We start from the raw sequence: 25123 nt of genomic DNA, 5'->3' as shown, positions 1-25123 counted from the left end.
TGGACCTAGAATTACGGACCCATATTGCAGATTGAGAGTATCTGTAGTAAATTCAATGTGGGTTCACATTCCTGTATTTGAGAGCAAATTAGTTGTTACCAACCTACTCACTGAATATTTGATTGAAATGTTAGAAATTACATTAAAACATTATGAGCCATGATGGCATTTTCTTAATAGCTCCTCCAGTTAACTGTGCATGTGTGGAAAATTTCTTTAAATGAGATTTTAAATTTATCTATTATGGGATAAACCCTATTTCATCTAGAAACTCATATCTCTGGTGTTAGCTGAAGCTGACAGAAATTCAGTACAGAATTTGATGCATTTTTATCAGGGGCTGCCATGCTATCAGAATGATAACAACAGGATTTAAATTTGAATTCATTTTCTATGCAATTTATTAATTCATTTTTTATACCAAGAAGTCCATGGCTCACACAGGTATTTCTGCTTAGGGAGAAAAGTGTTAATGTCCATCACTAATACAATATTTTTATAGCTTTACAGTACCATACACTTTAACAATCTTGGAAACTTAAGAAGCTGTATCAAAGTAAGCAATAAAGCAGAATTCCTCTCTGTGCTTACTAGAACATCTGATCCAACACTTTTCTTTTTAATAGCTACTCATGACAGAGGTCACTGTATGTTTTGTAAGGTTTTAAAATTCAATCAAGATAGAGCTGATTATATACAGAGCTCACAGGAAAGACATTAAGGCAGAGACTTCTTAACTCATACAACCAAGGAGAAAAAAGTAGCCACCATTGTCTCACTGCTTGAAGCAGGACAGATTTCTCTTGTACAGAAAATGTGGAAGGCAATCACAGCTTCACAGTTTCCTGGTGCTTTCCATCCAAACACCACATAACACTAAAGAAACATTAATGAATTACGCTGCTTAATATATCTACAAAGTACAGTAAGGAAGGAATGGGGGGGGGGGTTTTGGCAGATATCTGAAGTTGCTGATCATAAAATGACCCAAAGCAATGTTCAGAAGCCGTGAAGAAAAAAATTACATCTTTTTTCATAATCTACAGAGTTCATTGTGAAAAGTTAAGGAAAAAATCACTACCAAGATATTACTGGTTGAGTAATTTTCAATATATGTGGTTTTTCAATGAAAGCAAAAAAAGAAAGAATTAAGAAGAAAGCTCATGAAAAAAAGTTGATTTCAAAATCACGTCTGTTATTTAGGTTGTCATCCATTTCTCAACTTCCACAGCTCCTAAGAGTCCCATTTAAGTTTTAAAAATACAGGACAAGTTAGCAAGCCAGAAAAATGAAAATTCAAGTTACAATTAATTAATTCTTCAGATTATTTAGTAAAGGTGTGAACAACTTTTCACAAAAACAGTAGCTTGAATGTTAAAAACATGTCTGGACGTTAGCACTTCCAGTTCTTGTAAGGCTTGGAAAGGAGAGAAAATTAACACTGTGTAATTATTTTAAAGCATAGGTGGAAAATCTTACATTATGAAACAAAACACAAACACTATCAAAGATTTTTCTAGAATTCTATGGATTTCTTTAGGAAATTTCAGTCAATGTAAATAAAGAGCTTTCTGTTAGTGTGTACCCTCTGATGGAACACATATTTATACAGCCTAAGAATGTATTCTAGCATCATTTGAAGCCAGTATTTGAACATTTTTTTGGAAATTTTTCTCAGTTACATAATTCTGTTAAAATATAACAATAGTTAAGAGCTGGACTCAGACTGCAACACCCCTTTCGTTTCAAAGTATATACTTGCAGCTTTTAGGATTACTTTTCCCCTAATACAAATGAGGCTAAAACATTTATTAAAAAACCTACAAATTGTCCTAACTATAGAAAAATATCAGTGATAAAACATCATCAGAAGCATTTAACATCAGAGCAACAAATTCTTGGCTTCATTACCTTAATTTAACTATATTAAACAAATTATTTGATTAGATGGCAATGATAAGGTCTTATGTGTCTTGGCAGGAGAATAAAATAAAAATTACCTTTGCAAATCACAGTAACAAGTTTTCTTACTCTGTCCCTTTGCTCTGACAAACCCCACGTTCATGGGTTTAGAATAAATAAGTCATAAATAACAATAGGACTAAATCAAAATAAAATTGTGCATGTGATATCTTACTGTGTACCTATCATCTTCATTATTGTTCAAAGGTTTTTGGCTCCCATTTATACAAAGCTCTCTTCCATATTTGTGCACAGCAGAAAAGAATCCACAAGTCTGGGCTTTACCAGCTGCTGAAAATCTGAATCCTCCAGCCCCTCAGGACTCATTACTGCCAGTCTCCTCAGGGCTGCCTAGAAAAACAAAACATAATTGCAATGCAGTCAGGTTTGGCAGAGTGTCCATTGCAGGAATCCATTATAACCATACCTAAATAACAGCCAAAACTCAAAACTGGACTCTGCAGGTCTATGGGTTCTGCTACCTGGGTAATCTCTTCTCACTGTCTTCATCTGTTAGATGAGTCTTCCCTCATGCAAAGTTATTCAATGACAATTATTTTGGGGTATTTTACTTTTAGACCTGAGCAGCAGGTCTAAGTACAGTACAAGCCCTCAGACACCAGTGATAATACCTATGACAGCTTGAAGCATCTTGTGTCTCAAGGACAATATTTTTGGCACATTTTTATCAGAAAACATCTTCAGGCAATTACTAAAATATCAGGAGAAGCAGGATTTCTGAGACAGGGAGGTAGGTAATGTCTCAAGCAATAGGCATGGATTCAAGGAATGTGCAGCAACAACTTCAGTGAGACAGAAAAATCATAGTCTGGTTTGCTGCCATCGCTCTGTGGTCTCTGCTCTAACCACACAAGATTAACAAGTCTTCTTGGCATGTAGGAAGAATAATCACAGCATTTTCTATGCTCACATTTATACTTTCTTCATCCTGAATGAGACCTGCTTAAACGGACAAGCTGAAATAACCGAGCATTCCTTTCACATTTAAAATAATATTAATATCATAAAGCAGTGTCAAACTATATTCTTCAGTCTTCGTTCATCAGAGCTTGTGCTCCAGCCCTAGATCACCTATGTCCTCCAGAGGCCTCTCACAGAATGCACAGTGAAATCATTCAGCTCTGGCATTTGGCTCACTGTCCATGCAGTGCAGGGCCAGCAGATGGGATCTTTCTCCTGAGCAGAGACAGTCTTAAGCTTCTGGTGCCCACTCCTTGCTAGGCTCTGTATTGTCTTAGTGACACAAATAGAACAAAAAATTGGATTGGAGTGGAAGCAAGAAATATCTTTTTCTCTTTTTGGATGTTTTATATAAATATTTTCAAATATATGTGTGAGTGCAGATAAAGGGCTGCTACCCCTGTGACTCAAGGCTAATTTCAACAAACATAAAACCATCACAGAATGGAATTTAGGAATTAATGAATCCTTAATTTCCAAAGTGCTCCAAGGAAATTTTTTGGTGCCCAGTAATGTGAAGATGAAGCCATTTTTTCTTATGTGCTTAAGTCATCAATCTGAGGATGAATAATTGACAGTGTACAGGATTATGCTTAAGGGGAAAAGTAGGAGACCCTGACATGAATTTAAAACACTTCAGCAATACCTATGAATTTTGAAATCTAAAGGGATGTTTTTCCTTAATTTCCCAGTATAAGCGTGAAAGGAAGACTAAAATGTACATACCAGACATGCCACTAAAACAGAATCACTGTTATTTCTTTCTGTTGGTGATCTGCAAAGTTTAATCAGGCGAGGAATACCTGAGAGCAACAAAAGAGTGTCAGAAGAAATAATTTAGAAAAAAAATTTAGAAAAACAACTTCTTATTTTGTGATTTTTTTAGATGCATCATATTTATCTTTTTTTAGTAGATATGATCCCTAATGCAATGATGATATGCAAATACTTAAGAGACTTTTCATGGAGCTATGCAGTTCAGAGCAGTCATAATTAATAATTGTAAAGCATAAAGAAATAAACTGGGCTTACTTGCTGCTGAAATTTCAGAGTGGAAATTGTGACCTCCATTTCCTCCCTACCAATCCTCCCACACACCCTTAAAAAACTCCTACCCAAAGAACACGTTCCCTCCCATTGGATTCATCACATCTAGACCTGCTGGGGTCCCAGTTTTCTGTGCCCTGACAGATCCTGCATAAAGGAATGAGCAGGCAGCACTGTCAGTTGGCACAGCAAGACCACCATCCACTATGTCTTGAGTGGATGCTGCACCTCAGGCTTCTCTGGGAAACAAGCCAGAGGTTCATTTAGCTCCATCTCCTCCATCATCCACTGGACAGACTCTATAGGGAGTATCTCTTATAAAGTTCACCAAGTGAGGCTAAAAATTAAAAAGAGCTTCTCCACAACTGGCAGTTGCTCCCTCTTTCAGTGCCATTAAGCAGGAGACACATCCTTACAGCTGAGTTTTACAGCTGCCTCTGCCACCTCGGGATCTCGGCTGAGCCGTGCCAGGGTAACCGCAGATTTCTGCTGGACTCGCTCACAAGCTGCAGCTTCTGCTGGATTTCCAGAGGAGGATTTCTCAAAGAGCATCTCCATTAAAAGTTGAACACCTGAAAGAATACAAGAGAGGTTATTATCCACTCTCCAACAAAAATCTCAGTGCAAAAAAGGGGAAAGGAAAGCTGGGTTAATACAGAGCAGCCACTCCCCAAAAAGGGAAAATGGAGAACACATAAATGAAGGCTGGAATTTTGACTTCAGCACCCAGGCACATCTGATTTATGCATAAGTTTATCTTCATTATAAAGGTACAGAACTTCTGGAACTAGAAAATGCACTAACTCTTCCCTCCTCTGAAAGTTGGTATTTTAAATTTCACTATTTTTTTTCAGTCAACCAAATGTTATTCCTTATTTGATTCTAAATTAACCTGAAGGCAATCACTAACTGAAAAACCTGTAGTGACATATTTCAGGTCTCTAAATGAAGTTTCCCTCTCAATTCAAGTAATTTTTTTTTTGTTTGTTTACATATTTTTAAGCAAGCCTTTAAAAGTTTCCTTCTCAAACTGTTTAAGGGTATTTTAGAATGAGAAATCCTTTAATGAAGGAAATTATTAAATTCTGTTTCTTGAACTTTACTGTATAACTCTTGACTCCAGAAGAGACAATAAAATAAAAACTGTCGAAGTAGCTTCATTAACTTATTGGTGCCTGTAGGAGTTGATATTCTTTTTGTAGTACCACAAAAAAAAGATGATTTCTCTTCTAGATTATTTTAAGTGCAAAAAATTATGTGCTATTAGACTCCATATGCATTAGGCATTCAGATTACATCAGGTAGCACCAGAGGATTTTAACTGTTAGAACATTTGCATAAATAATTCAGAGAATTATCATCAGAACCATGCAGCTAGATAATAATCAATCAACATACAAAAAAGTCAGAGTTGAGAAGAAAGTACCTAAATTCTCCAGCATTCAAAGACCATTCCCAGAATGTGGCCTCTGACTAGCACCTGTTTATTATAACATAAGGCAGACACAAAAAAGATTTTACACACAGAATAAGTGCCAACCCCTCTCAAAAGCCAGGGAGCAAACGCTTCTTGTGAAATTCCATGGCGGTGTGTATACACATATTTTACTTGACCTAGCAAAGCAATATATGTGAATTTTCACTGTAATTTAATGTTTCCCACAAAAAAAAAAAAAAAAAAAAAAAAAAACCACCTGAATTTTCAGGTAGGTGTATTAATAAGGCATTTACATCTTACAACAATATTACCTGTATTACCACACTACAGGTTGCTGAAACACATTTTACTACTTTGCTTTGCATCTAGGAGTAGTAGCAACCAGAACAGCAGCAACGTGGTCACAAATGTAAAGTTTCCTAAAACAGTGGCATTTTATTTCGTTTATGTGGAACCATCATAACTCATTTTGCACCCTGCAGCAATGTGCAATATGCAGCAGACACAGGATGCAAAATGAAGCTTTATTAGTGAAGCCTTTCTCCTCTACCTTGTAAAGTACTACATTTCTATTTAGTCAGACTCTCCATAAATAAATAAAAAATATAATTCAGCTAAAATCCATACCATTTCCTTGAATGATTTCTGCGGCACATTGGTCCAACACAGACATGTTTGCCAATATCGTTACCACCTGTTGTTAAAAAGAGAAGGAAATATGAATTCCAGTCCTACAGTTCAGTAATGTTAAATATCATTGTGGTTCATAAAATAAATATGGCAGAAATATGGCAAGTATTTGGGAGTGCTGATATTGCACTGAATTGGTTCAGGTGAAATGCTAAGAAATCCTTGCAAGAGATTTGGAGCTTTGATTCAAGGGAATATTTAAGGAATATTTTTCAGTTTTGTTGAAGTCAAGAATTGTGTGCATGCCAAGGCACTGTCTCAAAAGTAACTAGACTTAAAATTCTGTTTATAACTTTCCAGAAGTAAAGACCATGGTTAGGCTTTGCACCAACACATTCTGTGTCGGTGTGTGCACAAGCACATCCTGAGATCTTGATTTACAGCATTTCTTATCCCAAATACCTTTAACTGTTTTTGAGATTAGGTGTTACTCAACTTGTTTAAAGTGATGCAGCAAGCCACTAAAAGAGTGGCTGAACCCTGTGGTGCTGTTGGCTTTCAGTCAGCCATTCCCATTATTGATATCACATACTTTCTCACACATCCTGCAAGACATTCTTCTCAGTCCTCCAAATATTTTGCTTTTTGCATGCAGACACATCCCAATATTAACAGCATATGTGAGAGACCAAATAATAAATGCTAGAGATCATCAGAATGCAAAACAGAAATAATATTCTTTCTTAAGAGGTTTTAAATTTTCTCTAAACTAATCCAGGAAAACTGACCAGCCTCAAAAATAATGGTCAGTTTTGGAATTGGTTATCAGCTTTTTAATAGTACAGTGTCACTTCAGAAACCAGCAAACTTCTTAGATGTAAGGAGGCATGAGATCAAATCACCATTCTGATCTCACTTTGCCATTTCAAAAACAAGGATGACTCATTTCCGATGCTGTGACATAAAGGTCTTCCACTTTTGAAGGTGGTGTGACAGTGTCATCTCCCTGAATAAATATACTTACTTAGCATGCAAATGAGTTGCTGAAACTCTACAGAGTGACAGGTAGAAATATGGTAACTCAATGTATGTCTATGTATTTATTCCATATTAATTATTAACTGTGTTGCAGGCAGAGTGTATATGTTTTCTCATTCTAAATTATATCCCGTTAATGAAAATTGCTTCCTCTGTGCAGAATCTGTACCCCATGTGGCTCTCTAAGCCACAGATGAAGAATTCAATTAACCACAATTTGAATACATGCCAATTATTCCACTGCTTCAAGTTATTTTGTCTAATAAGTATTTTCATACATAAAAATAGTTTGTGTGCATCTTTTGACACCAAAAAATTATTTGAGGTTATAGCTGTACTTCCTTCATGTTGATTATGTGGCCCCCATGTTTTGCAATATTTATGGACTAGCTTAGAGGGTTTGTATGTAACATTCTCCAGAGGGGTGTAAAAAAGATCCTTATGATCAATGACCATCAACTTCTACCTGTATTGTCTTCTAAAATCTCAGTAGGACTCAAAAGGTAGTTAAGTCATAGATTAGCTCACTCCATATGGATAGACTTTTTTTCCCCAAGAAAATTCTTTTCCTGTGAGGTAAACAATGTAATAAAATAGGATGATGTATAAATGTAATAGGCAAGCAGAACAAACAGTTGACTTTAAATGCTCCATTTCCCCTAAACTTTCCTATTTTAAAGTTCATGCAACTTGCATGAAAATTTCCTCTGTAATACAAACCAAAGTTCAAGGAAGTCTCCTATTAAGGATGAACTCTCTAGAGGAAAACACAAACAAATGTAGACTCAATTTGCATCAGAAAGTAACACTTCTGTGTGCACTGGTATTAATGAAGTCTCATCTCTTTTGGATTTATAGCTGATGAAAAAACTTAAATAGATATTTGCCAGTAGGTTCTCTCCCACTGCAGATTTTTTTTTTCTTTTTGTATACAGAAGCTTATATTGCAGTCTTTATCTTTGCTTCTCTTCCCATTATCTGGCTCCAAATTTCATAAAGCCTTAGGCAGTCTCAAAAATAACTACAAAGTCCTGTTGAATCAGCAAACCAGTTCAGATGTTATTGTGAGACATGGAGCACACAAACAGATACAGATAAAAGTGACTGCGTAAGCCTCATTTAATACTTGAAAATTACTGGAGAAAAAAATACATATCAGAACCTCTTTCAGAACTGAAATTACTTTGAAATAATTAAAAGTCTTGAAGATATTTAACGTGGAATCTCTACTGTTCAACTGCAATGTTTAGTCTCAATTTCATTAATTGCTCAAGTAATTGATCCCGTAAAAGAGCACACTCCATGATTACAAAGCACTGGCACCTGAAAAAATTTATGATTCTTGCAAATATTTTGGATTCCTAAGCTACGCAATGAACTTGTGGTCAACTCAAAGTGTAAGAAAGAAGACATCCTGAAGACAGGATGCATGATCTCTCGTCATCTGTCATTGCCTTCCTACCATAGAGAAGGAATGTGCTGAAGCCACACGCCAATTCTTGACCTGTGGGATTTGTAGATGTACTATGAAGTAAATTTTTTCAGGGAATCCAGCATAATTCCCTACCCCAGCACCTGCATCTCTGCTAAGCAGAACTGCTTTGGAGATGGATCTTGACCTATGCATTTCCAATATCTGTATTTCAGCAGTGCTCTGCAAAAGACTGACATAGGCTGGCCTGTCACTGTCATATTTTCTGGAAAAATCCCTTCACCAGGATTTCGTCTCCTGGGAAGCTGAGAAGCCTCAGAGAAAAATGAAAACAATAATTATCTGATTTGCTTCTTCTGTGTTTTGCTGCTTTGGAATGTGTTTGGACATTGTTTACCAACAGGTGATTGGTTTCATGTGAATTGTTTTTAATTTATTGGCCAATTACGGCTAAACTGTGTCGGACTCTGGAGAGAGTCATGAGTTTTCATTAGTATCTTTTAGCCTTCTGTCTGTATCCTTTCTGTATTCTTTCATATAGTTTAGTATAGTATTATTTAATATAATATAGATGATAAAATAATAAATTAACCTTCTAAGAACATGGAGTCAGATTCATCATTCCTTCTTTGATCTAGAAATCCCACAAATACAAGACTGCCCAACACTCCTTTCTCTGATCTCCAAATCCATCAAGAATTGTAGCTGCCTCCCTCTGCTAATGGATGGATGCAGTTTGTGAACTGGCAGCCCTAAATCCACTGTACTAATGAAGACCACAGAAAAATAGACTTGATCAACAAATAATGAGCATAGAAACATAGAACGGCTTGGGTTGGAAGGGACCTTAGAGATCATCTAATTCCCATCCCTGTCATAAGTAGAGACACTTCCCACTTGACCAGGTTGCTCAGAGCCCCATTCAGCCTGGCACTGGACACTTCCAGGGATGGGACATCCTCAGCTTTTCTTGGCAACCTGTGCCAGTGCCTCACCACCCTCACAGCAAAAGATTTCTCCCTAATATCTAATCTAAACCTACTCTTGTTCAGTTTGAAGCCATTCCCCTTGTCCTGGTTCTACATGCCCTTGTAAAAAGTCCTTCTCCACCTTTTCTGTTGGCTCCCTCAGGTCCTGGAAGCCCTATGACATTTGTTTGCCCTCAGAAGGGAGCTGGATGGATGATTCAGGTCAGTGTCACGAGTAGCACTGCTAAAAACAACCAGAGGAACAGACCTCCAGGGCTCCTCCTGTGCTCAACACCTGCCTGCTTCCCTGTGCTCTGCACACCTGACCCCGGGGGCACTGAGACACAGGGCAAGGCAGAACGTCAGCAAAGGAATTCTCAGGCCAGCTCATGTTTTAGCACCTTCTGAAGGGGCACCAGCTTAGCAAAATAGCAACATGCAGAGATTTCACTGGGAGTGGTAAGATTTTTCTCAAGAATAAGAGATTAAGCAGTTAAAACTGGACTTAAAAACTTAAAATTTTTAAGACAAAATTGAATTTAAAAACTTCAGAACTTAAAAAAGCACACCCAAAATCAAGAAGCTTTGAAGGTTCATCTTTAGATGGTTTGTTGGTGAACTGAGTATACAGGGATATTTGAGAGAACCCTTAAGACCCATGGAAAATTTCCCTGTTTAAGAAATAAAATTAAAAAATAACAATATTATTTCATATTTTTCAAATGTCAGTACAGCATCATCTTCTTAGTCTTGCAGTTATCTTGGAAATTAATCTGAAATGTAATCAAAAATCTCCATTTTTATAAGCAAAATAATTAAACTGATATTAAACACAGATAGATCTCAAGTGACAAGATCAGATATTATTATAAATTTGGCAGTGTTGCTCTTTTTTGGTTATTCTATATATATTTAATAATTTAAATTTTGTTTTGATTCCACACAGTTTCCTTCCACTCCTTCAGACTTTCACACATATTGAATTTATGAGTGGTGAACCTTCCTTTTAGGTTCTGTAGCCTGCTTTGCCCTGAAATTTAGGAATTTCAGTTGTCAAGAACAATTTAAATTTGAGAAACCAGGGTTGATTAAGAATCTTTAAAATTGCTTTCTTCAAAAAACAGTCACCTTGGATTTTTTTTGCTAAAATACATAATTACTAACACTATAATAAAACTTTTCTAAACTAATGGTGACTAATGCTCATCAACCAGTGTTCAGAGGCACTGAATCTTTGCTGCAAAACTAAGAACTAGATACAAATGTTTTGCTATAAAATAAGATACAATGAGAGTGTAAATCTGTAGTTATCAAAGAGTTTTAAACTTAACGAACACTTAAGAAACTGAAGGCTTCTCTGAAAACTTTCCCTTAGTGGGAGATTTAAGAAAGTTTTTCTCTTTTATTGTGAAATGAACTACTAAGGAAGAAAGATGTCAAAGGATTTGGAGGATGAAAGCACACATTTTAGCCTGCTAAAGGGCCAATATCTTCCACAACTGAGGGTCCTTACCTCATTTGTGGGAGGGGGAAGTCTACAGATGTGGAAGGTGCAGTGCTAATATACCTTTATTGATAATAAAGGCACACTGCTCAGTAGGCTTTTATCAACAGTCCTGACATAAAAAGAAAGACACAAGCTCAAAATAAGAATTAGCAAGTAATTTAATAGAGTGGCAAAGTAGATCAATATAGAATAGCTAATTCTCTTAGTTAATTACTCCTTTAAGGCTGATTCATCGCTAAGTAATATTAATTTTTGTACATATTATAAGAGCATTTTGTAATTCTTTCAAATAAATGAGATAAGCGTAAATCATAGTGTGTCTGCAAAGTTCCAGATAGCCATCTTCAGAAACAATGTGGCACCTGAACACTACTCAGAAGCAAGACAGAGTCTGTTTCTGAAGCGAAGTTAAAATCATCTGAATGTCACAATTCAGGATCCATCCACAGGGAGACAGCAGAAGAGCACATTTAGCAGGCATCAAGAACAGGCATTACAGCAAGCTGAGGTAGAAAACACCTTTCAAGATATTATCTATCAAGAGAAAAAACTTCAGTAAGAAATCTTTGGCTATTCTCTCTGGGACATTATAATGTTTGAAAATAGAAAATAACTCTAATGGCTTCTGATAGCCATTTTTGTGATTGGGAACTTAGGTTTTCTTCCTGCAAACAGAAAATAAATACAGCTAGATGAGCAGAAGAAGCTAACGTCCCCCAAAAAATAACAACAGCGGTTAGAGACAGGACTTGCAGACTCTAGGTTTATTCGGAGACTGTGCCAAGGAAATGTATTTTTGGCATGCTGAGGCAGAGCAACAGAGACTAAAGCTGTAGGAAACTTACATTTTGGAATCAAGGAAGTCTTTACTACATTTTTATTTATGTTACTTCCTATTGCTGACTAATGTAGATAAGGAATAGGCAGAAGAGCCAGGTTCTCACATTATTTGTTTTAAAGAAGAACACAGGACACACACCCTGTATGGGTCACATTGTCAAAATACACATCCCATAAACCAGAGCACATGACTAACAGAGTGATCGAGCTAGTGGCCACAGTTTTCTGTCTTTCAGGTTAAAACCTGGGGGGGAAAGAATCATCTCTCAGACTTCCTTCTAGGCATTGAAAAGCTCCTTATGCTTTTCAAACAGGTTCAAGCAGCCAAAGGCACCTAAGAGATCTGATCTCCCCAGAGCAGAGCACAAATGAGCCTTTCAACACAAATTACTTTTTCATCTGAGCTGAGATTTTCTTCTTCCAGCTGAACCCCTTGCTTTGCAAGTGGGAGCACACTGTCTTATCCTGCACAGAATCTAAAATATGAGAGGCAGAATTGGAACTAAGCAGGAATTTTGTCTCGAAAAATCGTAGTGTTTAAGACAGTCAGTTTTGAATTCCTGAAACATAACAATCCATAACACTGACCACATAATGCCAGTCAGTACTGTTATTTATTTATGCTAGTCAGATGTGCATGAAAAGAAAGAGATAAGCAATTAAACAGAAAAACAAAAGACATCAGGAAAATTATTACAATCTTACATGGGAAATTAACTGGAATATCATTAAATAATGGTGGTGTTAAAATTCAGATAGGTGACTTTGGCCTAATTTTCATTTTTGCACCTGTTACCAGCAGTCATGTTTTTTTCTTGATTTCTTAAGCTTTTAAAAATTACTGAATTTTTTAATTTACCATTTCTCTTCCTAGCTATATTAGTTGAAATCATGTTTTCCCAGTGTGATCTAGTCAATACTGGAAAGGATCCATTTTAATGTACAGTTTACCACCCACGGTGCACAGTCAGGTCTCTCAGAGGGAAGGGAATTCCAACCACATATCTAGTGATCATGGTATTAATGTCAGATCTGGATATTAACAGAGACATGTGCAAAAAAACAGTGCAGATATCCTTTTATGAACTTGTCCACATGTAAAGGCTTTGTTAATAAACTCCCCAGTATTCAAGAAACTCAGATTGAGAAGAAGTACTGCAAGTTTCTTTCATACAGACAGAGATTTTCAAAGAAAATCTGAAAGAACTGTTAATACTCTTCTCATTAAAAACATTCTTCTCAAAGGCTTTCACTGGGGGCTGAGTAACATTTAGAAATCAAAACTTCTTTATATTATAGTAACATCTGTCTCTAATCTCCTTTTGACAATCTTCATTTAAGGGGAGAAAAAAGTGAGGAAAGACAGTAAAAATAAAAAAAAATGCCTGATAAGGAAAAAAAAGGTGAAGAGCAGAGAAAAGAATGTGGAACCTAGAGGAAGAATGGTATTAAGGACTTAAAGTCTTAAATGACACAAGATCTCAGTGTCTAAACCAGCAGCGTCTCCCAAATACCAAGAAGACAGGAAAGAATTTATTAGGAAAAAAAAAGCAGCAATCATTTCCAATTTTTCCTTCCAGCTAAAGAGCATTTCTCCACCTCGAAGTGTTTTGAAATATAATTCACTGATTTTAGACCTAGGAATAACCACTTTAAAATGGATGTTTTCACTGCACATTAATTCTTTGTCTGCTTAAATAAGAGAAGCTCAGAAGGTGTTAGGCTATACCTCCACAGCTTCACAGGTAAGGTGAGAATACTAACAACACTGAAGAGACAAGTGGGAATGCAGAGAGAAAAACTGTATTATACATAAACATACTGGGCCCAAACATACATATTTCATAGTTTTCTATGTAGAGTCTAAGATGATGGTTAAAGTCAGGAAGATCTTGGATGAGAAGGGGTTTTAAACCCCTCCTCTGACAGATGTTAAACTCCATTAAGACTGTATACACTAACTGCTGAATTTAGGCATGAAACTTTCTGAAAGGATATTTTGATGCTTTTTCGAAGTAAGAAACCTGCTCTTCAGAAAACAACTACCTGCAGAAAGAATCAGAACCTGGGACATTCGTATCCATTTTGACCCAAAACTGGGGACTAAGGAATCTGGAAAATAGTGCTTTATGACTGTTTTTTTACAATGTATTTTGCTACAGAACGAAGGAATCTCAGTATAACATTGCTGGCTACAGAAGCAGTCATATGCTTCTCTAAAATGGGCAATAATAATCTTGTTTATCAGTAAATCCAGCTCTCACTTCTAGATTTCTTTTCTGACCTAATGTAACACTGCCTGGGAAATGAAAGAAGGAGGTTGGTTTTTGGATAATAAAGACAGGAAAGGTTTTTTTAGTTTAGGTTTTTTTAGTTTAGGTTTTTTTAAAGATTTTTTTAAAGGTTTTTTTATCATCTGGACAAAAAAGCTTTCCAGAAGTCAAAAGGCAGAACAATTTTAAGGGTGCTTGAGCAGTAAAATATTTTTTGCAGCCAATACACAATCTATATCCAAATCCTGGGCAGAATGTTATTTATTTGTATCATCACAGAGGGTGATAACTAATAATAATTATATGTCCTGTATAGAAGGACACAGTGTGAATTTAAGATGAAATAAAATGGCACAAAGGAAAAAAAAAAGGTCAGTTTTCCTTCCTAGCATTACAGCTGTCTTTCTCCCAGATTTGCTTACAATAAAAAACACCTCAGTCTAGCAGAATAGAATTTTCTTAAATCAGCATTAATACTAGTAGTAATATACTTTGAAATATCAGGTAGTTTTCTATAAGTAGTTGTGCTACTTAAATATTTGTATTGACAACAGAGCATTTAAGTTTGAGTGGTCTTTTATACAATTTTCTAATATTCAGACCACATTTTGTATCAGTTGTGAAACTTGGTTTAATCATTTCAACACTTTGTATAACTCATTTCTAAATCATCTTTTTCACTGACCAGGATGCCTTGATCATTCAGAATGGACATTAGTCAGGACATAATCAGCATGAAAATATATTTCACACTGGTTCCATAATCCAAAATAAAATCTTGAATCAAAAAATTTTCAAGCCTACTCTTTAATGTACATCTCCCTAGCAAATGTCTACTGCCTGGGACATAATATTATACATTCTGGGAAAGGATTCTGTCTACATTACTTACCTAAAAGGATTTCCTGTCAAAAGCCAAAATCGCAATTTATGATACTATTATAAAATATAATATTGTAGTGCTGTTTTTCTTTTCAGCTGAATGTATTTTCTTCATTGGATAGGCATAGAGCAAATTAAAAAGAAAAATATTCCATGAGACTGCTGGAATTGGCAGACACCATTCCCCACCCCCAAATACAAGACTGAACAAGGGGAGCTATTCAGTCAAACGCACACTTGTTCAGGAACTTGAAGGAAGACTTCTCTCAGATCTTTGGCATTAGCAAAACTGCTTGACTGGCAACTCTTAAAGACAAGATGAGCAGCACTCAGATTCCACCAGGACATTCAGTGCTCAGTAAAAACTCCAAGGTAGGATTTTATAGTTCCCATTGTTGCAGGAGCCAAGGAGTCAGCTCAGAAGCTTCCTGCAGTACACCACAGAGAGCACCACCCTTTCTGCTCTAGTTTCTCATTCTGAGAAGGAAGGTGAGGTGCTTTGGGGGATAAAATCTCCTAAGTTCTTGGAAGGAAGCCATTCAGTTTTGTTGTTCATCTAGCTAGTGAGATGAACTTGCAGTTTGCAAGCTGCAAAAGGCCTGGAACTAGCCTGTCACCTTAAAAAGTCATACATCTTTCTTTCAAGATCTACTTTCCTCAAAAAAAGAATGGGCTTGCTGTGCTACCCACAGAGCAAACTGCAAACTCACAGCTGACAGCAGAATTCAGATGAGGACATAAAGAAATAAGGACATCAAAACTGTGAGAGCATACAGGAAGAATTTTAAAAAAAGACTGTGAAGGATTGTACGTACGTAATAGTACACAGCCACGACAACACCACAACTGATATCTCTGACTTTGTCCAAAGAGCACTACAGTAATTATGGCTTAATTAAATCTTTTTATACACAGACCTGAGCTGAAAAACTAGTAAGTGCTATTAATAGAAGCTAAAGCAGCCCCATAATCCCTCTAGAACACCAGTAACAATTTCTAGGGTCCACTGTGCCTTAATTTCCGGCTGCTGGTTAAGGATGAGCAAAGCTTTCTGTGGCAGTGCAGATCCTAAATCTACCATAAGCAATTTTTTGTAGTCTATATCTACCATAAGTCATCTTTTAGCTCCTACAGAGCAGTGAAAGGGAAGGTTGTGAGGCCTGAATGGTGGACTTTTAATTACAGTCACAAGGTCTCATGAACAGAAGTAGGTTAAGGGAGCTGAGTACTGACCTCCATCCCTCAGCAGTCACTACTAAACCCTCAGGTCTCATACACATCACTGCTGAGGCAAAATTAATCACTGAGATGCCAAATAAGCAGTGCTTCTGCACCACCCCATTGCATAGGAGTGCCTGAGAGAAGCAAAAGAATTCCCCCTGATTTCATCTGTTCATTAGCATAGACCTTTAGAATGCTGTGTCCCTTTACTAAAAAAAAAAAAATTTAAATACTGGTGAGAAGGAAAGGCATAAGTACATCAGCAGTACTTGCCAATAAAAATTTGCAAACCATCTACCAGGCAGACAGGACTTGGTCCAAAGCCCACCAACGTCAATGGGCTGGGGATCAGGTCCTTATTCAGCTTTTGGAGCTAATTCCTCTTTGAAGTGACAACTGTACATTTAGGCTCTATATATATCTTTGCCTCAAAGCTCTGTCCAGTCAAGTTTTTAATCCCTCCAAAGAGAGAGATCCCATAACCTCTCTGGGTCTCTGTGTCACTATTTGGCCTAATTCATGATGAAATAAAATAAATTTTACTATCTTAGATACATGGAACTGCAACTTTTTTTTTTTTATCACATTAAAGCTGTCTTATTTTATAATGCTTATTAAAAAAATTAAAAAATAAAAAAACAACCAAAACCAAAGAAGGAACTAAAGCAGATAAAGAAAGAGGCAATATAATAAAAAAAGGCAAGAAAGGATAGGCCATGTCAAAACAGACACAGTGCTGAAATCTTTTGGCTTTTACACAAATGTGAAAGAGAAATTCCTCACCTGATCCCGGGAATAGGGAGTATCCACTATGTGTTTGTCTGAGCACGCTGCTAGGAGAATCTTCATTGCATTTAACTGGAGCAATATTTCACAAGCCATGGTATCAAAGAAAGTGATATTGGCAAGAGCTGCTGAAGCCAGCAGGAAAACTTCACCTGAGGAGGCTTCTTGGCACAGTTCTAGGAATGCAGAAAATAAGATGAATAAAAGTCATTCCTTCAATGCAGCATTTAAAGGCAATATTTAAGCATCTGCAGCTTGCAGTAGTGATCTTATTAGCTGATATCAAGCTCATAATCATGGAGATAAAGGAAAGAAAAAAGTATAAACTTAATTTTGTCAGTTATGTAACATCATAGAGGTGTTTAGGGTGGAAAATACTTCTAAGATCATCAGCTCCAACCAAACCCATGTCTGCCAAGTCCACCAATAAACCATGGGCCCAAGTGCCATAGCCATACAGCTTTTAAATACCTCCAGGGATGGCGACTCAACCACTTCCCTGGGCAGAGTGTTCCAGCACTTAACAACCCTTTCCATGAAGTAATTTTTTCCTAATATCCATACTAAAACCCCCCTGGCACAACCTGAGGCCATTTACTCTTGTTCTATCACCTGTTACTCGGACGAGACCAACACCCACCTCACTGCAACCCCTGATGAACAATATGCTCTACCTAGTATACCATTCTACTGGGAATATTTCACTGCATGTTGTTCAAAATAAAGCTTGATATAACTAAATAAAATCAAATACACGAGGCAGAAAGCTAAAAGTAAATGATCCATATGAGAATAATTCCATCCTCTTCTTAAAACAAGGTACATATACATGTTGCTTATCTCTAAATCTAATTCTCTGTAGCCACAAATCACCCTACATATTTTTCAACTTCAGTAATAAGTGCTGAAGAGACAGCTACCTTTTAATCCCTTGTACATATGTACTTTAACTAAGATTTGAATCACCTGGTAATGGGATTTCTGCGTGGTTTAAAAATTAAACATATTACAGTAATTCAATTACTGAGTTATAAATATTACAAGGAAAGTGGTGTGTGATTACCGAAATGGCTCTTGCAAAGTTATACATGTTCTATTTTTAACACTTACATTTCTTGGGCAGAATACATACAGCTAAAATTCCTGTGGAACTTAAAGAGCAACAACTGAGGAATGATCCACCAGATAATACATTCTGGATAAGCTGTTCAGATTGGCCTTTGACTGCAGTACACTAAAATGACCCAGAAAATCATCTGAAACAAGCCAGGTCAGATGTTGCCAGCCACAACAGAACCAAGATCAGCACAGGTTAATTCCACCCACCAGATTCCAGGCAGTGGTGGGGCACAAGCTTCTCCATTTGTTGCTGGACATCAGGAATAAATTGTTCCCTTGATTTCTGCATCACTAGTTCTGTTTGGACCTATTGAAGAATGCCTAAATACATCTCTGATAATTCCCAGCCACGGCAGAAACCTCAAGCACTCATACTACTCTTTTTTTCTTCTTTAAAAGGCAAACAAAAAGAAAACCCAAAAAAACTGTATTCAAATTGAAGTTCTCCTGTTTAACTGTAACCACTGGGCTCACTAGAAAAAAACTCTAAATGTACTGATCTCTTATACATGAGAAATCAAACTAGAAAACCCAAACAGTACATCCTGACTTGGACCTCTGGGAAACTGAATTTTCAGACTAGAGAGAAGAGAATGCTTGCATGAAAGCTTCTGACATTTGAGAGGGAGGGAGCATGCTACCAGAAATAAGGTATTCCTTTCTTTAGAAAGCAATGAGAAATGCCATCTTCTTTTTCTAAAGTATCCTCACTGATACAGCTTAAGGAAAGTCTTGCTGTTACCTTTGTCTCACTTTACCGTGGGTCAGGAGCCTACCCAAGAAAGACAGATCTTTCATTTTCTTGTAACAATACTCATAGACTTTACTTTTCCTCTGAATTATCATACAAATGGAAATGTAGTGGTAAGCTTGAATCCTAGCAAGTTTGGAAAATACAACAGGCATAAAGATTATCATCTCTCAAGATTGCTCTTTTACAGACAAAAATCAGACAAGAGGATGCTTTGCTGAGTCTTTCTTGAGGCCCTTAAGATAGACTTTCACACAGATACTATTTCTAAAAATATGCATAAATTCTATTCATGAGGCCTGGAGTAAAAATATATTATGTAATTCTCTGGTTCAGAATTTAAAATTGTTATTTTATCTGTTAAGGGAAGGATGGGAAACATTATTTAGGGAATATTTCTAATGAAAGACTCATACCCTAACCTGTTATTTTAGTCCTGTAGAAAACTTACTGACAAGTGCTGTCACAATTTCTTCCATATTTTCCAGAAAGCTGCTGAGATGCTGAGTGAACGTGAGATGCGGAGATGTGATCTGGGCAATTACTGCTGCTGCTTCTGCATGGGTGGCTTCAGAATGGCTGGTGTCAGTGAGGATGTCAGCCAGGCACAGGATCCCATCAACCTATGGAGAAACAATAGGTACAAGTTAGAAATACTGCAGGAAGCACTTTTGCAACTAAAGATGGTTTTCTATTTGTCTTTTCTTGGCAGTGACTAAACTACTCAATTTATTTTCAAAAATAACTTAAACTTGGTGACCTTTGTGTCGCAGGAAGTTTCAGTTTAGCAACTACAAATGAGTTCAGCATATGAGTTTGTTGTCCTGCCAAAAGTCTTGCAGTTCCTTCTCCCTTAATGTTTCTGTGAAATCAATTTTGGCCCAACAAAGTCTTCTCTGACAGACATCTAAAGTTAAATATAAATCCAAAATAAGCTCTGATAAGCAAATGTTAACTGCTACTATGCCTCATTTGAGCTCAAGACTCAAACCTCAATGTGCACTAAGGTCTAAACAAACTTTTTTTTGCCATTTTTCCCTGAAATTGTCACAAAGCCAACATAGTATCAAAAGAATACTATTAAGATGACCCTGGCCAAGCTGCTCCTGATGAGTTTGCACAGAACTTATATTAAAGCCAGGTCTACACATCCCTTGCATACTTCAAAGGGAAACAGAATAATGAGAACTGACTTAAGTTTATGCTTTTAGAGTGCTTGAAGTGTTCTTACACAGTTCAGACAGATAGATCATATACACACATATTTGTTTAAATTATAGGAGACCCACAGGCACAACAACAGATGGCAACAGGGCACACCCAGTGGGGTTTTGTGAGCAGCAAAACACAGAGTGTTCTCTGTGCACAGGGGCATAATCTGAACTTTCAAATTAACAGCAATGTGTTTCTCCCCATTTAACACAGCCCTGAATAATTTATCACATTGACAAGCAAGTAGTTAGACTATAGGATCATTTGTGATTTAAAAGGCCCCCATGATCACTGAGTCCAGCCTATGCCTGACCACCTCGTCAAGCAAACATGGCACTCAGTGCTGATCAGTCATGGTGGCTGCACCACCTCCCTGGGGCAGTACATTCCAAAGCTTGACAACCCTTTTCATGTAGGAATTTTCCTGATGTCCAGCCTGAACCTTCCCTGGTGCAGCTTGAGGCCTTTTCCCATTGTCCTGTCACTGGCTGCCTGGGAGAAGAGGCCAAGTCCCACCTTGCTCCACCCTCTTTTCACTGAGTTGTAGAGTGATAAAATCTCTCCCTTGAGCTTCCTTTTCTCCAGGTTAAACACCCCCCGGCTCTGGACACTTTAGAGATACAATTAGGATTTAAGAAGGCCTAGTAATGAAATATACTTCAACACTCAAACAAAAAACAAGCCCACATTTGTGCTGCACACACACCCTTAGCTCTGTTACTCAGACTGCATTCTCTGTCTGCTCAAAGCTTCCTCACAATATCCATGTCCTATTACCCCGACGACGGCAGGGATGATGCATCTGACTCCATGTTCTCAGAAAGCTAATTTATTACTTTATTATACTATATTATATTAAAGAATATTATACTGTACTAAAGAATACAGAAGGAATACTTACTCAGTGCTAAAAAGATAATAAAGAAAGCTTGTGACTCTTTCCAGAGTCCCAACACAGTTTGGCCAATGAGTCAAAACAATTCACAGCAGAATCCAATGAAACAATCACCTGTGGGTAAAAAAATCTCCAAACACATTCCACACAGGAGCACAACACAGGAGAAACAAATGAGATAAGAATTGTTTTCCTTTTTCTCTGAGGCCTCTCAGCTTCCCAGGAGAAAAATCCTGAGTGAAGGGATTTTTTCAGAGTATGTGAATGACACAAAGTCCTAACCATTATCTTCAAAAAGCGTATTTAGCAAATCTCTTATTCTCATTTTTGTTATTTATTAATACAGAATGTTGAGTTATATTAATTAATTATCCTGCAATGAGTATGAATTAAATTATTTGATAAGCATTGACAGTTACTGTATTTTATGAGAAAAGCTCTCAGGTAGATAGGAGTAAAATTTACCCTCTGTAAGATTATTCACTGGGATGGAGTTTCTAATAAGAAATAGACTATATTATTGAAACTCTAATAACACAGACAAATAGAAAAGAAATTATGCCTCTATTTTTCCCCAGATCACAAATGGTATTTATTGTAGAAGCTCTAGCACTGGCAAAAAGAGAAAGAATAAATTTTCAACTCGAACTTTTTCTTGACAAGCTTTCAACATTAATCTACCTACAGCAAAATATTTCCTCCTAGTTATGGCAGAATTCTACAGCTTGAAACAGCAGAGTCACATAATTCACTGGGCTTCAAGGTATATTAATAGATCTCAGTGTCAAGAATTAATCTATGTCCTCACAAGATGATTTAGTACCCAAAGTGTGCTAGACAATATCATATGCAAAACCCCACAATTTTGTCACCTTGAAATCTCCCCAGATCACACCTTGTCTGGGGTCCAAAGGATGTTAATAACAACAGGCAGTATAAAAAGTTAAACATATTCCAAGACATTCAAAAAATACTTCACAAGAAAGTTCTTCTAAGATCCACTTCAGGTCTTCAGCTCTAAATTTACTGGTTAAAATTCACTTGGCCTACTTATATTCAATGCCCTTGACAAATTACTTAAGAGTACTTTTATGCTGTTTGAGAACAGGTAATGGCTTATGAAAGACAGGTACAAGTACATGGTTAGATTTTTCTATCACCAGTAATTGTGTAAATCTACATTAATGATAGACGCTTCTACTGCTGTACTCAAATTTTAAATCACATATTTGATTTCATTATTTGCTAAGTGATAGTTTTTGGAAATTGGGAGTTTCTGAACTGTGAATAAAAAAAGCAGATACAATTTTATTCAACACAGAGATAAATTACATATTTTGGGTCTATGAAAGCCAGCACTAGTTATTCTCCTTCCTTTTCAGAAACATAAAATACTAACAAATTCAGCATAAAATTGTATCCATACCCTTTTTCCGACCATCTTAAATATAGAAAATAAAATAATTCTACTTCAGCAGGCAACCCCATTTATAAGTGTCTAGCAATAAATTTTAAAATGACAGGGGAACAATCTAATAAAAGCACTTTAACATCCAAAAAGAAATTGCTGCTCAAAGCATTTTTATAATTAGGTTTCACACTGAAAGGAACTTTGGATGGCTGCCCTGTTTTCTGTTTAATTTTGGTGAAGTAATCAGCTAAATGTCAAATCTGTTCATCACCTTGGCAATACAAAAGAACCAGTTAGCCAGATAATGCAAACAAATGAATTCCATGAATGCAACAAGATGCTGTGAAGCCCCTGCATTTGAGGAATGGCGTTCAGTAAATGCTTGATCACTAATATTTCAGTATTGATAACTGGAAACATGCCAGGAACTTACATTCTTACGAACATAGCCCTGTTGTAGAAACTTAATCCAAGTGACAAAATAAATGTGTGACCATGTTACTGCATAGATCAAATCTTCTGAAAGGAAATAATTTCTTTTTTTCTACAACAGGAATGAATGAGTTCTGGGGCAACAGTCTTCTTTCTTCAGTATACCTGTCCTTCCTCCAAAAAATATTAAATAAAACTAGGCGTCTGTTAAAGATACCAATACAGAATTTGGGGTTAATGCATTAATGACTTCATGATTTGAAATATTACACACAACAGCAATCTTAACTCTCTGCTTCCCACAAGGGCTTTAAGGCAGTTTTTCCATTCCATTCTGGGAGCCAAGACCCATTGCCTTCCTTTTAGTAATGTCTGTGTTCATTTGTATAAAATGCTGCTGAAGGCCTTTTCTCATAGCATGACTTTCTCTATCATTCCTGTTTGCTCATTTAACATTCAGATGATCACCACATATTAATAAAACTTTGCTCAAAATATTTTTTTGCCTTCTCTAAATTGATTTTGAGTCATTTAGTGAAACTGGAAAGTCATACAGGGTTCTGTCAGCTGATTTCCCACTGTCAAATCCATGGATAAATCTATCAGCCTAAATCTGGGTGCTTCTGGTAAGAAAAACCAACAGATTTCAAAGAAGTTTTACAGAAGAATAAAATGGAGATGTTGAGATCCAGAGGTAGGACAGCAAATGTAGAAACAATATCACAAAGGGGATTGCCCCTCAAACAATCTCAACTTTCCCAGAAGAGAATTTCAAAAGCAGAGGCTGCACTCAACAGCCAAGAACTGATAGATCAGAGCTATCAGTGTCTTCTCTCTTTTCACCCATGCTGTGTAATAACACCTCCCACCTGAAGCTAGGACAGGTTAACTGTGTAGATGAAGACATGAACATTAGCAGGGCAAACCAAATGTATAAAGGTGGATAAAAACAAACACATCAAAATTTATAGGATGAGGAAGAGGGTAACTCAGAAAGAAGGTAGGGAGGGAGGATTATCATATTCATCCAGCAAAATCCTTGTATTGTTATTTTGATGACTTGTTGCTGAGTAATGGAATTGAAAGAGATGATACAGTAACAAAGTGATGCCATTAAAACATCCCCCAAATATAATCCTTAATAATCCAAACTACTGCAACAATTCCATGGCAGCAGCAGTGATCAGTGAATAAAACTACAATGATTTTTATAACTAATGCTGTACAACAGTGGCCACAACACCTAATTTAAAAGCCCTGCTGTGTACACCATGGAATAGTGTGGGCTGAATAGAGCCTAGAACTATTGAACAGTTCCCAACTCAGTAGTTCTGAAACTTCTGTCAATACCTTTAGCTTTGTATCCAAACTGGCAGTGAATTGTGCTCTGGTTTGCAGAAACTTTGACTACAGCTTCCCTTTAAAACTCCCTTCCTTCAGAAGTGGTCAAGCTGATGAAGAGGTATTTGTTCTTTCTGACATTTATCCATCAAGAAGAAGTGCAAATTTGATCTAGGAATATTGTTATAGGCATAAGAGAAAAGGCATTTGGCTGTATCAGCTTGAAGGATGCATTAAATGTGGCAATGCCTGAGTAGCTACTTTACATCAATGTGGCAGGGAGAAGCAAAGTGCACAGCAAGATTAAATAAGAAGTTCCTTACTCTGGACTGTCTAGGAGTCAAAAGATAAATCCTGTGCAAAGTCTTTCTCCCTATGAAACCAAGAGGAAGCAGCCCTGCACCTCAAGTTCCTCAGCACTCAGAGGTGCTCTAAGCCTGTTGCAGATAAAAAGTATTGGCTACTGGCTTTGAACCCCCTCTGTATTGAGGACTGATATGAAAGGTAAAACAGTCTTTTAAAGTATTTTTGTGGTTGATATAAGAAACCAGGCACTGTACTGCTATTAGCCTAGCAATATTCACATATTCCCACTCCCATAAATCACATTGCTTCAGACTACCCCCCCACAAATGTAAGTGAAATACCCAAGGATAAACTCAACTTTTGTCATCTACTCCTCCAGCATGATATCCCTCCATTTCTACAGGATAAACCCTGAGTGGCTACAAAGGAGAAGAGATTGCAAAGGAATTCACTTACAGTTATGCAGGAGTCACTATAGTGCAGGTAGGTGTTCACAGAATTGGTTTACATTGATAAAACAGAGGGAAAACCACTGGTCACTAATGAGCATGGTGGCTTAGGGGGGAAAGAAAAGACATTTGCAACTACCCTTGTATTCAACATGTGTTACAATCTTTTTCTCCTATTCTGTCTAACAGTCCCAATAATGAC

General features: G+C 36.9%; 1 protein-coding gene across 4 annotated transcripts in view; it reads right to left on the bottom strand.

Moving 5' to 3' along the window:
• Window positions 1–308: 308 nt before the first annotated feature.
• INSC (INSC spindle orientation adaptor protein) overlaps window positions 309–25123 on the bottom strand; it is a 128506-nt gene continuing 103691 nt past the window's right edge. For all 4 annotated transcript variants that reach the window (XM_039707254.1, XM_039707253.1, XM_039707252.1 and 1 more), the window contains 6 exons: window positions 19327–19498; window positions 17003–17181; window positions 6056–6122; window positions 4407–4562; window positions 3670–3746; window positions 309–2313 (listed from right to left, as the gene is read on the bottom strand). In XM_039707254.1, the coding sequence (XP_039563188.1) occupies window positions 2185–2313; window positions 3670–3746; window positions 4407–4562; window positions 6056–6122; window positions 17003–17181; window positions 19327–19498 (780 nt within the window). In that variant the 3' untranslated portion in view covers window positions 309–2184. The remainder of the gene's footprint in view (window positions 2314–3669; window positions 3747–4406; window positions 4563–6055; window positions 6123–17002; window positions 17182–19326; window positions 19499–25123) is intronic.

This window comes from Passer montanus, unplaced genomic scaffold (genome assembly GCF_014805655.1).
Source record: "Passer montanus isolate IOZ18808 unplaced genomic scaffold, ASM1480565v1 scaffold2, whole genome shotgun sequence".
Lineage (NCBI taxonomy): Eukaryota > Metazoa > Chordata > Aves > Passeriformes > Passeridae > Passer > Passer montanus.
This window is presented reverse-complemented; position numbering and strand designations above follow the sequence as displayed.